The sequence below is a fragment of the Canis lupus genome, chromosome 16 (assembly GCF_048164855.1).
Source record: "Canis lupus baileyi chromosome 16, mCanLup2.hap1, whole genome shotgun sequence".
Lineage (NCBI taxonomy): Eukaryota > Metazoa > Chordata > Mammalia > Carnivora > Canidae > Canis > Canis lupus.
Window position 1 is genome coordinate 46,885,603 of NC_132853.1, and position 15,702 is coordinate 46,901,304.

The window sequence follows — 15,702 nt, forward strand, 5'->3', positions numbered from 1 at the left end:
AGCGGAATTAAAGGGTATCTGGCTTTATCCTCCAGCCTGGACATGTCTGCAGTGGTAGAAATGGGAATCTAAAGATATTAAGGATAGAGATTACTGTTAACATTTGTTTCCATTTCATGATAGATAGGCTGCTGCTTTACATATTGTCCTGGTTTTGTTGTTGTTGTTGGTTTTTTTTGTTTTGTTTTGTTTTGTTTTTTTCTGTTCTGGGCTGGGGCAGGGGGAATAGTGTTCTGCTTTATGTCCATTTAGTTACTTGGAAAACATAAGCTTGGGCATCTACACTATGTATCAAATTCATTTCGATGCCAGAAGGAGCCTTCATGCCCAGTCGTTTACTATGTCTGCCTTTGGTTCAACATCTAGGACAGAGTCGGACCCATTAAATTGAGTCAAAGGCCTGGCTTGAAATCTTGATTTCACTGCTCACTAACCATGGGTCCTGCTTAAATCCTGAGCTTCAGTTTCTTCATCTTTTTTTTTAAAGGTTTTTTTCATTTTTATTTATGAGAGACACCGAGAGAGGCAGAGACATAGACAGAGGGAGAATCAGGCTCCCCGCGGGGAGCCCAGTGCAGGACTCAATCCCAGGACCCCGGGATCACAACGGGAACCGAAGGCTCAACCACTGAGCCACCCAGGTTCCCCAAGTTTCTTCATCTTTAAACTGGGAACTGTCCTTGGGACCCTCCACGGCCATATCACGAGGTGAAGGGAGATAATGCACGCCCTTTGAGACTTAAAAGTGGGAGCCCACTGCACCGTCCTCTTGGAAAGAATGGATAAATAGAGAAACTGGAAATATGTTTCTGCGTCGTCTGCATGCAGATAGAGCAACAGGGGGCTAGGGCTGCCTTCAAAATAGCTATAGGGAACCCCCCCCTCAGCTGCCATTTGGTTTTGTTATATATCCCCTTTTCCTTTCAATGTTGATTTTTTTTTCTCTCTCAGGTTAACTTAATAGGAGGGAAAAAAAATTTTTTTAAGAATACTAGCTATTGCAATATTTCTCTCTTCAGATAAGAAGAATGTTGATTAGTGGTGTTTGCATAAACACATTTAAATGCCACACGCCCGTCCCCCCACCACCAGCCTCCCTCTCCCTCTGCAGGGGGAAGACACGAGCCCTGAGACTAACCACTTTTGGGGCAGCCAGTGCTGAATTTCTGCCTTAATTGTAGCACACCCTTTGCCAGGAGAAATATTAGCATGTTCTCAGTGATATTTCTGCTCGATGTTTGTTTACATAACAAAACCCAGGAAAAAAAAAAACCACGGTTCCAACGTGCGTACGAAGTTTCTGCCATCCCAAAGGCAGACTTCAGATTTTTCTAAGAGCTGCGCACACAGTGCCAGCAGTTTAAGATGTAGGATCGGAGATCTCTGATGCCATCCTAGGGGATGCCTGAACAAGTGCTATTTTTGCCATTATTCTTCAGGCAGAGTTCTGGGAGGCATTCATTGCCCCGGATGGATTTAAAGTCACAGTTGGAGGAAAGTGCATTCGTGTTACCTCCCATTGTTTAAAAAAAGGTGCCGGAAGAAAGGAATATGTCTGTTGAAGATGTGCACACCCTAGAACCACCAGCACACAGCAACCAAATGCATAGATGCCTGGATGGAAAAGGGGCAGGGCAGAGGCAGACGCTGCCCAAGGACAACACAGCTGTCCCCGTGACGGTGCTTCTCCCAAGTGAAGGCCCAAGGTGGAAGGTCTTACTCAGGCACAGCTACCAAACCAAGCCCAGTGCATCCATGGAAAGCTAAATGCCAGAAATAGGGATATTTTTTTTTAATTTGTAATATGCTCTGCTTTATGGCTTTAGACCAGTCATCCTTAAGTGACAAATGGTTGGTTACTATTTAAAAAAGGGGAGGGGGGGGAATGGAAGAACAGAAGGATACTGGTGGAAAAAAAAAAAAAGACACTGGTGGAAAGAATAGCATAGCCTTAAGAAGAGAGCAGCCTCCATTGGAGAGAAAAAAACAAAATGGCACCATTTTCTGGAGGTTCTCAGCAGTCAGGAAGCAACCAGGGAAATCCTAAATGCCTGAACCTGAAAATAATCAGGGAAAAGCCAAGAGTAATATTACCACCTTTTAGCCAAGATAGAAAATCCTAGTTACTTGAAAGCTTAGCCAAACAGCTCAGCAACCATCTAGCACAACCAGAGTGGCTTTGATCAAACCCAGACCGTCGGCTTGTAACAGATAGGTAGCTTTTAAATTTAATATTTTACGTTCATCCCTTTGGCCCAAGATTTCTACTTGTGACTTTTATCCTGAGGAAATAGGACACTTGCACGGTGTGTGTTCACAGACACTATGGTAGTGTTATTTGTCATGGTGAATAGTAAATGTCCAGGACTTGGGGATTGAGTAAATCAATTATGTATGGCACCTCCTTGTGATGAAATATATAGTAAAATGCGATACTGCTTTGTATTTCATGATACGGAAAGATGCTTAAGATGAGTTGTCTTTTTAAAAACAAAAATACCCAGTCTATTTAATATGATTCCTAAGAAAACACAGTCTCATCTTTCTTAAATGAAATGTGTCGAAACACTAATATATATATAATTTCCTTTCTACTTAACTGTATTTTCTGATTTTCTTATGAATCTAATTTTATCTGCATAAGTGAACGTGCGGATAAACAATTGAAAAATAATAAGTGACTAAGATATTTTGCCATAAATTGCACATTAAAAAAAACACATTAGGTCATAACTGAAAAGATCATTGGCCATCAGAAAGTAAATCTGTTTCTTTCTTTTCTTTTCTTTTTTGAGTGTGTTGGGGGGAGAGGTAGAGGGAGAGAGAGAATCTTAAGCAGGTTCCACGCCCAGTGCAGAGCCTGATGTGAGGCTCGAACTCACGACCCCGAGATCATGACCTGAGCTGAAATCAAGAATCAGATGCTTTATCAAGTGAGCCACCCAGGTGCCCCTAGGAAGTAAATCTCTCTTAACACAGCTAGGAGGGGTTGCTGTTTGGGAAATATTTCTTAGGAGTACTGAGTGAGCTGGAGAAAGAATCAGATGCACCTAAAGAAAGAAAGAATCCTGCCCCCTCTGGACTTTGCAGTCAGGAGACAGACAGGGATACACCTTCAGCCTCCTTTTCTGTGTTTAATCAGTTGAACAAATACCAGCTGCTGGGGAATCTTACAGCATCATAGGGGGCTGTGAAAATCAGCCTTCTTGCAAATAACTTTATACTTTTTCAAGTCCATGACAAAGAGAAGGGCAGCATCTCAGCATCTCCCTACTATGAAATGCGAGGCTTCAGAATTTGTCCCACACCGTCTTAGAGTGTCAGACAGGGTTCCTCACATGACCAACAACCCAGTTCTGTCTTTACTAGATTGAACAGAGATGATGGGATCTTGGAAGCTCTTGAATAAATATGCTTTCATTTATCTCTTATTTTTTCTCAGATAGTCTTATAAACTTGGCCATGTGTTTTGTTTTGTTTTGTTTTGTTTTTTTTTGGAAACAAATAACTTTGTTCAGGGCTGGCAAGGGTTCACATAATTAAGATGCTTCTTGTCCTATTTTATTTTCCTTTCAAGCTATGGCGTTGGAGCTAACCAGATCTTTAATTATCACAAGCATTATTTGGTGCTTTAAAACAAAATGCTATAAAAATGTATCTAATAGAGAACAGATCAATGTTTGCCAGAGGTTAGGAGTGGGAGTGGGTAGCATGCGACTATAAAGGGGGTAGAACCAGGGGCTTCTTTGTGATGATGGAGCTCTTATCATGACTGTAAATGTGATAAAAATTTTATAGGATTATGTGCATACACATAATGAGTGCATGTGAAAACTGGTGAAATCCATGATTTTTTAAAAGATTTTATTTATTTATTCATGAGAGACAGAGAGAGAGGCAGAGACACAGGAAGAGGGAGAAGCAGGCTCCATGCAGAGAGCCTGATGCGGGACTTGATCCCTTGACTCCAGGATCATGCCCTGAGCCAAAGGCAGATGCTCAACCACCGAGCCACCCAGGCCTCCCAGAAATCCATATGATCTTGTGTCAATATCTGTTTCTGGATTTTGATCATCCACTCTGGCTTTGTAAGCTGTTATGATGGGCGGGGGAAGCTGGGTGAAAGGTACCTGGGAACTCTCTGCACTGTTTTTACAACTTGTGAGTTTAAAGCTCTTTCAAAATAAAAACTTAGAAAAAAAATTTTTTTAAATGTGAGATTTTCCTGAATAGATCACCATTCAAAAGGTTATCATAAAGCTAATTAAAACAATTGCTATGGGGGTGACTGGGTGGCTCCATCGGTTAAGCATCTGCCTTCGGCTCAGGTCATAATCCCAGGGTCCTGGGATCGAGTTCCCACATCAGCTTCCCTGCTCAGCAGGGAGTCTGCTTCTCCCTTTCCTCTGCCCCTCTCCACTGCTTATGCTCTCTCTCTCTCTCTCTCTCTCAAATACAATCTTAAAAATAAAGCAATCACCATGCCTAATTGAATGGGCAGAGAAACAATATTTGAATGATTTTCATTGGAAGAGTCAATATGACTACAGGAAAGAGAAAAAATAACGATTTATCCTGGAAACAAACATGTCCATGAGTTTCTAAGTACGTGGTGTAAATAGAGAAGCAGAGGAGCATCTATGGAAGGTTCCATTGCCTCCCACCATTTGCTCCACCACCTATAAAAAGATGACGGGTACCATCATTGCCATGTGGCTTGCAGCTCCCCACTGGACAAGGAGCATTTCCACTTGGGGTCAGGATCCCCCTGTGCCTTGCTTTGACCAGTGGTGAGCAGGGGGTGTGGGGAATGGGGGAGGGAGAGGTGGGAACTAGCCACTTGCAAGAAGCATTAACAGATTTCATTGTTCAGTTCTACCTCTTGCTTTTCTTTACCTGATAATGATGTATTCCAGACAGCGGATGTCCCTTCATCCCTTCGTCCTAGAATAAGCAGGCAGATGTTCCTGCTCTGCAGCCCTGATTTATATAATGAGAGAGAAATAAATGTATGTGGTGATAAGCCACTAAGAAAGGGGGTGTCCTTTGCTGCTAAATTAATCTAACATCTGAAAGGTAGGTAGTTCATTTGATACCTCCAACTTAAAACTATATTCCGTTGACCTTAAAACCTACAAGCTTTTAAAGTTTGAAGTTCTAATCCATTCTTTTGTCCTTCTTCAAATAATGTAAAATGGCAGTAGACTTTGGACTTTTTCTGGGTCTTTGTGGATTATGTTATTACTCAGAATGTTTGCTGCCCCTTCCTGGGGAGGATTATATACACTTGCCCTGCTGATTCCCAACTTGGCCGCGTGTCTTGCTTTGGCTGACGAAATGTGAGCAGAAACGATGGCATCATTTCCAAGTTGGAAATTTAAGAGCGATTGAGTGGTACTGACATTTGTCCCTTGCCATGAGACTGGCAATATCCCAGATAGGGCCTGCTTTCTCAGCTTGGGTCCCAGAAGAAAGAGTGAGAAATAAATGTTTATTGTGTTGCACCACTGAAAATCAGGAGTGATTTGTTAAAAAGTTCGTGATTTGTTAATGCAGTGTAACTCTGCCTCTCCCAAGTGAGACAGGACCAGAGCCACACCTGGAGTCTTCGCCAGGAAATAATTTTTGAGATGAAATGAAGAAATTGATAGCCAAGTAGGAGGCACCACATTTTTAAATGAATAATAGGCTTTGTGGTTTGAATATTTGCACATTTTAAACATTTTAATACCAGCACTTCATACTAAACCATCAAAGATTCTTTTGGAATTGAAAAGCTGTAACTGACAGGACATGACTATATGTCAGGTTTTTGTCCTGAGATGATGGCAGCATATAAAGTTGATTACAAGTAGGGAGATGATGGCTACCTTATAACTTTTAATTAAGATTTCCATTTCATTGATGGCCTAGTGGTTCTGAATATCTGCATAGTGAGCTCATACAGACACCTCAGCAGATTGCTAGAGAAGCTATTAACACAGTCCGTTTATCACAGAGCAGTTGTACCCTAGTTCCTTTGACATGGGTAGGCTCCCCCTCTAATGGCATCTCACCATCTGGTTGAAACAGAACCAAACATATTCAGCTGGGATTCAAGGTAATTTGGGTTGCATAGATAATGTATATGAATTCATTCTTTTTAACTTAAATTTTTTCAGGTAAAATCTCCTCTCCCTGTCATTTCGGAATTTATTGTCACCACACTTTCCCAGATGCATTTTATTTATATATGCATATATAAATAAGTAAATATATACACACATACACATATACACACACACACACACATATATATATAGAGAGAGAGAGAGGGAGAGAAGCTGTATTATTGTTCTGTGTCGGGGGTTGTCATTGATTCTTTTACATAAATGGCATTTTATGTTCCATTCTGCAGCTTGCTCTTTTCACTAGACGATTTATCTTGGAGATCTGTCCGTGTTGTTACAAAAAGATCTATTTCATTTAACTGCTACATAGTATTCCATAGTATAAATATGTTATGGTTTATTTAGCCCTTGTCTTGCTGGTAGAGATTTACGCAGAATCTTTTCTTAAAAAGTTTGCTGCTTTTTATTTAATGATTACAGCCTCTTGCAGAACTGGGCAAAGGACCCATAGGAATCCTACCCGCAAAGCCTGGGTTGAGAAGTTCAACTGTAGGGATGAATGTTATTTATCAGAATAAAGTAGGATTACATTAAGATAAAAATTTAATTCACCAGAAATGGAAGTTCTTTGGTTCTTCCTTAGAATAGGCAACATTCAACAAGACCAGTGTAATCAAAAGCCAAGTACATTCCTTACACCCAAATACAGTCAACCAGGCTGATACTACAGCCCGAGAAGGGATGTGAGAGCCTTTCTCAGTACATGGTATCAAATGTAATAATTATGGTGATATCCAAGTTACATAAAATCACCCTGGTCATATGATCTGGTTTTAGTAATACTCTCGTGGTAACAAAAAAGAATTTAAATAGGAATTTTAAAAGTTACTGAAAAAATAAAAAATAAAACTGCTTCCCAAGAAATTTAAGATCACAGAAATGATGCCAGATTTACCCTTGGAGCAATGTTTTTGGTGTCACTTGTATAGTCAGCATGTGGGTGACATTTAGACCTAGGCTTGGCTTAAAGTATGATTCATGAGAACACATCAGATGGTGAAAGTGGAGAATTTTCTTTGGTATTTAGAAGGAGCAGCTTGAAGGAACCACACTGCTCTGGGCGATTCAGGAAGCCACCCTGCAGGCTTTACTATTAAAAACAGAGTCTTTTCCAGAAATTCTTAAAGTCTGAACTGAAACAACCCTCCATGACAGCTGTTTTGGTGCTCTGTGAGAATCCTGTGGGGCATTTCAGAGGCATTCAGAATTGAGTGGAACATTCAAGGCAGGCTGACCTCTAGCCAAAAACCTGCCATTATTTTACTCATCAAATTAAAAGGGGCATTTGAAATGAAGTCTGTTCAAATGTAAACATCAAAAGGCACCATTGATTGCCTGCCTCCAGGTGTGTGGGGAGCCTCAGCCTCTCTGGAGATTTCACCTTAGGCATGGTGGACGTCAACCTTGAAGACCACCATTTGAAGCTTGCCTCAAGCACACCTTCCAGATGGTTCTAGATAACACAAGAAGGCATCTAGGACATTCAGGGGCTTATCAGTATCAAAATTTTGTGCAGCACAGACCCATGGGTTTATTCTTAGCACACTGCATCATGATGGTGGCTGTGATGATTTTGACAAAAGACTGACAAGTTCTGGTAGAAATGTAGAGCAATGTCTCCAAGGAAAGCTAATTAAGTTGCTGTATTATAAAACCAAGATATGAGGAACAGACCAGCAGATGCTTTCGGTAGAACTTGAAATTTTCGTTTGGTACTTTTTTCTAAGAGGTCTAGATTTAGATTTGTAGGTTAGACTTCATTTGTGCCTGTGAAAATTGGTTTAGTCAGAAATCTCTCTTTCTTCCCCCAACGGTGTCTATGACAGAAACATTGGAGCCGAATGGCTCCCTCTTTCATTATAATATCATGTCAAACTTGTGACATGTGACAATAGGTTTCATACTCCACTTAATGAGAGGCTGCCAGTGTCTAGAGAAGGAAAAAAAATTTACATGAATTGTGTTAAATAGGGAAGTGTTACTAACTTGGTAACCGTGATGACTTAGAGTATACCAGCCGTTTTTGTTGTTATTGCACTAAATGAGGCCAGACTTTACCATAATTAATATGTGGGGTAGCTTTATCTAGAATTCTCAGGTGAACAATGATAAAAATATGCTTTGTTGAAGATTTAGTACACACCTATTGAAAGTTCACCATGTGGGAGACCAGTGGTTTTAGAGGAAAATAAGATGGATGTCTGCATCCAGGTGGCATTGCAATCCTAGAGGATTTTGGTATGTTTCTTTTTTCCTTTCTTACTCCAGCTTTCCAGGAAGCTTGGAGATAAGGTTAATACAAAAACTTCATTTTAACCTTGGTTTTGATTCAGTGGTGAGCTTTAGGGTCAGCTCTTGGACTTTGATGTGTGTCCTTCAGGTGTTTGTCTGTGATATGCATATGTGTGTGATAAATGAGGGAAACGTGAAAGAGGAAGTAAAGCCTCAGAAGTAGCAGGATGTGTAAGAGGCATATTAAAGTCAGAGATCACGTGTTTTGGAAGGCCAGATGAAAGAGGAAAATTGTGACTGGTGTTGGAGAGTCTGGAGAGGCTTCCCAAGAGGAGGAAACAGCTTTGTTAATACCATTTTTTGGTGTTTTGGCATATGGGGTCTTGGCATAATATGGTTGGGCCAGGTGAAGGGAACAGCCAGAGCAACACAGGAGAAGCCAGGATTGCACATACCACCTGGAAGCCCATGACTTACACATCTTTCAATGGCTCTGACCCCTGGCTGGCACCATCACTTGGGTGAGCCCTCGATTGGCCTATGCCCTGAAATCATTTGGTTTTGAAAAGTTGGTCAGAAGGTTTGGAAATAGCATGTGGTTTATTTATTAAGAGAAAATATTCTGATTCGACTTTGCAGATAAATCTTTGGACGACTCCTCCCACAACCCTGTCCTGAGATCCAGTGGGTTATGTATATGATATATAGCAGCAGACACTCCTTTGATGGTGGTCTGCTTGAATTCATGGTATCGACCCAGCAAATATTTACTGTATCCCCCATTTAATAAACAGTATATTTGGTTCATAAGCTGTACACTAAGAATATATGCATTGGAATTACGCATGCAAGATCTGGTGAAACCCTAAAGTCTCTAGTCAGTGGCATTGCCGCAGAGTCAAGGTCCTGGTTTTGCTAACATGCTGTGGCTCTGTGAGATGTTATCACTGGGGAAGGCTGGCTGAAGCATGTATGGGAACAATCCATACTATTTTTACAAATTGTTGTGAGTCTTACATTGCATCAGAATAAAAATTAAATGTTTTCTTTTTAGAAGCAAGACAGAATCAAGGAGATTATCTAATCTGGTGGTTTTCCAGCTTGTATTTCAGCACTGGCCTCCCTCACCCTCAGCAGCAGCCCACGGGCACCTCCTGACAATGGGAGGGCCCTGGGAAATATACCCCTTTGAAAGTGCTGACTCAATCCTTTCAGATCCCCAGAGGGGGAATCAGAACCCAAAGAAGTAAAGCACACCACTAGTTAGCAGCTATGGATAGGAACAGAGAGAGCCTGGGAGCTTTTTAGGACAGTTGCTTCTGTAAATCATCATAAGTCATAGCTGTTTAGCTAACACTGTGGTTTCCTTTGTCAGACAAGGTGAGATTAATTCGACTGGAAATGAGTGTCTGTGCTCCTGCGTTCCATTTCCATGGAGACAGAGATGAGCCGTCCTCATGGTCAGAGCAGTGCACAGGGCGGGTTGGGTTGGCGGGCTGTTTTACAGTTTACCACCCGGCGTGGGGCACCTACCTGGAAAGGCCACTGTAGGGCAGAGGACAGGAACTCTGGACCCCAGAAGAAGTCCCCTTCTTCCTTGCCAATTCAGCCTCGCTCCAGCTCCCTGTGAGGTCCAGAGTTGATCAACTTTCCTCTTCCTTTTCTGACTCAAGTCACTAAAGTACTGTTGGAAAACCTGGGGCATCTTGGTCTTTACTTCATTTGTCTAGGAATTTTGGGGTTGCAAAGCCCTGTCTCATATGTTCCCTAAGATAAGCCCCACCGCCAGCCTATAACATAGGCAGATTGGTTTTATTTCTGCTTTATAAGTAAGTGACATGACTTGTCCAAAGTTGTTGAGTTTATATCAGGACTAGAGTCAGACCACAGGTCTCCAGAATTCTGGTAAATGTTCTTTTTGTAGGAGAGGTCGTGATTGTTGTAAAGCACCTGCATGCACTTGTAGATCAACAAACAGGTATTATTGTGTTACTATTCTCATTAACATAAGTATGATTCTTGGCCACTCATGATTTTGGAGCATGAAGACTTCAACACTTGGTCATTCTCCAGACTTCTACAGGAGGTGGAAGCAATGGTTTCCTCTCTTCCTACACCTCAAAACGGTTGGGCCCTGAGGGTGCCATATGGAGATCGGATGAGTAAGACTTTGATTTTCCTGAAAAGTGAAGCAGGTTGCCCATGTGCCACATCAATAGAGATCTGTGTGACAACCAACTGGCAGGACAGCCGCCCTGGAGCTAACTGGCACACCCAGGCTCCAGAGGGCTGAGGGTGAGCTGCCATGCTTTATTTATTTAGCGCCAGTTGTTGATGCCTTCTGCAGGGAAAGCTGGTGGTTTCCCTTCCCCTAGCATCCTCTTTGCCCTCCACATGATAGGACATGCCCTTTGCTGTCAACATGGGGACTTTTAATTGATACTGACACTGTTCTGTTCCCTCAACATTCTGCCTAACATCTGGGATATTGGAAAAATTGGTGTAGTGCTCTAATGGTGGAAGGCTAAGCCCATACTCTTGAGACCATACTCATAGCTACTACTCACTAAGGAAAATAATCTCCCAAGGATGGCATTGATTTTTCACACCCTAAGAGACATTTTGAAAGTACACTAATGTCCCAACCCAATATTGCTAATCATCCACACACACCTGCACCTAGCACCCAGTAGGCACTTACTAGATACTTGACAAATGACCTTCCAAGGCAGTGGTTCTCAGTCTTCGGTGTGCCTGCCAACATGAGGATCATCTGAAGGGCTTGTTGAAACATGAAGCTTGAGGCCTCATGGGATTTCTGATTCATTTGGTCTGGGGAGAGGCTACATAATTTCTGACAAGGTACAGGTGATGCTGCTGCGGTGTAGAGAAAACCATGGTCCTGAAGAGATTGACAAAGCTTTTCTGTAAGGGCCAAGTAGGTAATATTTTAGGTTTTGTGGGCTCTGTCATAACCCCTCAACTTTGCCATTGTAGCCACAGCAAATATGTAAATAAGCAAGCGTAGCTGTGTTCCAGTAAAACTTTATTTACAAAACAGGTGATAGACTTGCTTAAAAAACTTTTGTATTGGGACATCTGGGTGGCTCAGTGGTTGAGAATCGGCCTTTGGTTCAGGACGTGACCCTGGGGTCCTGGGATCCAGTCCCACATTGGGCTCTCTGCAGGAAGCCTCACCCACTGCCTTTGTCTCTGCCTCTTTCTCTCTGTCTCTCATGAATAAATAAAATCTTTTTAAAAAATTGTGTTGGGGTGCCTGGGTGACTCCGTTGGTTAAGTGTCTGCCTTTGGATCAAGCCCCACATGAAGGAGGGGTTGGTCCCTGCTCAGTGGGGAGTTGGTTTCTCCTCTCTCTCTGCTTCTCCCCCTCACTTGTGCACACATGTGCTCTCTCTTTCAAATAAATAAAATCTAAAAGAAGAAGTGTTGAAAATATAAAACTTTGTTTAAAAAAATGTTAAGAGCCAAATCTTCATTCTGGATGGATATTTTTTTTTAAAAGCTCTTGGATGAGAATCTGTTAAAATGCAGATGTTGGTCAAATCCTTTTTTTTTTTTTTTTTAATCCTATCTCTACTGTTCACTGGCCACATGACTTTGAAGGTCACTAATGTCTCAGTAGAACAAAGATAATCATACAATGAAAAATCGGGAGAATGCTAACATTTATCAAGTCTGAGTGGCGCTTACGTGTTTAATATTCTTTATACTATTCTACATGATTGAAATATTCCAGGATTTTTAAATTAATGACTTTAAAAAGTAATTACAGGTGACTCTTGAACAACAGATTTGAACTACTTGGCTGCACATATACATGGATTTTGTACATTTATTTTCTCTCATGTTTTTCTTAACATTTTTCTCTAGCTTCATTATAAGAGTACAGTATATACTACATACAGCATGCAAAATATGTGTTAATTGACTGTTTTATGTTTTGGTAAGGCTTCCAGTCAACAGTAAGCTATCAATTTTGGGGGGAGTCACAAGTTATACATGGTTTTCAATTGTGGGGGAGTGGGTCTTGATGCCCTTAACCCCCGCATTGTCCAGGGTCAACTGTATAATTCATTGGCATATGTGGCTTGGATTGTAGGTTTCAAAGTTAACCAAAAGATGAATCCTCTTATAAAATCAAAATCCCCTTGAAAATTCTCTCAAATCACCAGCACCTGGGTTCTTTGAAAGTCAGAAGCCAAGAGTAGCTTTCTTTGTGTATCTTTGCATGTAAAAAACATTAGAGACTAAAGAAGTCATCAGGCTCACCATGTCTGCAGTGAAGTTTTCGGTCTCATGCCCCTTCCCAAAACCACACTCTCCTCTGTTGTCTTCTTTAATTCAGTAAATGGCAGCTCTGTATTTACAACTGATTGGGCCACAAAGAATGATTCAGGAGGAGGGATTTAATAAGGGGGTGTCCTGATACAGGCTCGAGGATGAAACTGTTTTCTGTTTCAAGTAGGACATAAAGGTCTTTCTGCTCAGCCTCCTTTTGCGTATTAGTGAACAGAGGTCTAAGAAGCAGATTGACCACATAAGCATTTAATAAGACTGACTTGTTTTGTCCTCATAACAACCACATAAAATAGGTGCTATTAATTTCCCAGTTTACAGAAGAGGGAGAAAAGATAAGTTATTTGTCCAAGGTCACGCTTCTGGAAGGTGGTAGCCTTAGGATGGAATCCAGGCAGTCTGACTGCAGGGTCCGTGCTCTTTGGTTACTATGCTGTATATAATGTTTATTTCCTTATCTGTAATCTGTCTGTGAATTGAAGAACAAAAATGCTACTTGAGAGAAAGCTGCCTTGTGCCTTCAGTAATTTGTATGTTATGCTAGGGAAGGTAATGAAATTGCAGCAGGGGGCTGTGGAAAGTGTGCTTTCAGTGCATTTCCAATTTTCACCCAATTATCCTGGAGTTTGCCCATCCAAATGCATGTGATACTTTGGAAATAGTGCAGAAGCAGGAAAAGGTCTCTGTTGGTTTGGATGCATATCTGGTCTTAATAGTGTATTGCTAAAAAACTTGCCCAAAAGGAGATCACCCCAACTCCACTGAGCTGGATCTGTAGTCACTCAGTTCAGCTTCACAAATATACCCTGATTTTGTATCTACCATGTGCTGCAGCCTGTACTGGGCACTGGAAATACCATGATACTATGGTGTTTAAAACACTATTTCCCTCAAATATTTTTATGACTATTGGTCCCAAAGTGACAACATTGCTGGAAACTCTGGTGTGTGCAAATTATACCCTGTAAAGAGAGGAAACGTGGATATTTATTGTATGGCCCCAAATGGGCAGCCTATTAACACATGATGTGGCAAAGTCACCAGCACCCTTTGTATTATCCCAGAGAATGCCACACAGTCTCATGCTATTGAACCTTGACATGGCAAGAGGAAGTAGTGGGGCCTGACCTTGACTTAGTCCAAAAATGTGTTCCTTTCATGACTGGAATGAACAATATGCTTCTTTTCCCCCCAGGACCCCAGAAGCAAGCACAAGTTTAAAATCCACACTTATGGAAGCCCCACCTTCTGTGATCACTGTGGGTCATTGCTGTATGGACTTATCCATCAAGGAATGAAATGTGACAGTAAGTTTTCTTTTCCAGTAGATGGTGAGGCTCTGCAGCCTTTGCCCAGGGTTTACAGAGCACCTCAGTTTCAGTACCTTGTCAACTCTTCAGTAAAAATAACTCAATCAAATAGAAACCAAAAAAGTATAGGATCGCTCCGCTGTCAAAGTACTAATTTATTAAACTACTTACTTGCCTAATTGTGAACCAAAAACAACAACAACAAAAAAACCCCACCCGATTTATAAATGAAGTTAGTGCTGTCACGGTTTTTGTTTTTGTTTTTTTTTTTTGGGGGGGGGTTGGTGGTAGAAATCTTCAGTCACTGTAAAATGCAGGCTAGTCAAACCCCAAAGCAAATGCCATGTGTTGAAAGAAGAGTCCCCACCTCCAGATTCCACATTTGGTTAGGCTTCAAAATAAGCTAAGCAACCATAGTCATTATCTTCCTGTGTCTCTAATTAGTGGGTGGACTGTGGAAAAATCCAGTAGGCTCTCCTTAAAACTGAAACTACGATGAAAATAAAAACCAGACATCTGAAGTACACTCACCCTGCATGTTCACAGACAGACCAAATTCCTATTAGTCCAGTTAGAGATGAAATCACTGAAGACCACAGACAAGGCATCAGCCCCTCCATTCTCTTTTTTATTCCATATATATCATCATCAAGCACCAAGCTAGGAAGAAAAACAGCTCTGGAAACTCTCTGCTTTGATCATTCCTATGAGCTTCCTCCAGGCCACTTATTTATTTAAATAAAAGTATATACTTTTAGGACATAAAAAAAGTAATTACTAAACCTGTTTTTCTAGTGGACTAGGAAGTGTTATGGAAATACCAGTATGTTGCCATTCATTGATTACTGCTCTTATGACCAAAAACTTTCTACATGCATTCTCCATGGAGCAAAGGCAGTATGTATATAAAAATCAAGATTAGATGAACATTACAGAGTAGATGGTTAGCTTCTCAGCACACAGAGGTTCTTCACCTTAGAAAGCTGTCATATTTAATAGACTAAACAAAACGTTTGTGATGATCCAGGCCAGTCGTTTTCTATGTTTTGAGAAACCCTTCGGATTCCAAAGACATGATTTCCAGGGCTTCTGCAAGTGTGAATCCTAAGTGCATTTGTAAATACACTTTTAACTGTTTTAAAACCATGGAACAGAAGCGAACTCTGGAATGTGTTACACACTCAAGCTTGACAAGTTGGAGGCGACAGTGGAGACATCATTGCCAGCTTCACTCATTGGGCAGACCACGCAATCACGTTTCTCCTGTCACATCCACTTAACCCAAGAGTCTATTAGGTTGTATGTCATTGAATAGTGTTTACCATTTCTACATACTCTCCCATCACGGATCTATACGACTTTAGCAAAATACAGAAGTAAGTGCGCTGTCAGGGCAGAACTGAGACAGCTGGTTTCAAAATTTTGTTTGGATCAGAGGGCTTTATTGGTTATCCATGAATGTCTTTGTAATAAATGGTATAAATTTGAATTTATTAACTAAGTTTTTGCTGATGAAGTTAACACTCATCTGGTTTATATGTTAGGATTCCGCTTAGGATTTTGTTTGAAAAATGGATTCCATTACCAAAAATATTTTGAAAACCACTGACCTGGACCAATGCTTTTTGTTTTGTCTTATTTTGTTTTAAGCTCTCTTCTTCGGAGTTGTAGAG

General features: G+C 41.1%; 1 protein-coding gene across 2 annotated transcripts in view; it reads left to right on the top strand.

The window, feature by feature from the left end:
* Nucleotides 1-15,702, top strand: part of PRKCA (protein kinase C alpha) — a 395,469-nt gene that overhangs the window by 255,619 nt on the left and 124,148 nt on the right. For both annotated transcript variants that reach the window (XM_072781076.1, XM_072781077.1), the window contains one exon: nt 13,915-14,026. In XM_072781076.1, the coding sequence (XP_072637177.1) occupies nt 13,915-14,026 (112 nt within the window). The remainder of the gene's footprint in view (nt 1-13,914; nt 14,027-15,702) is intronic.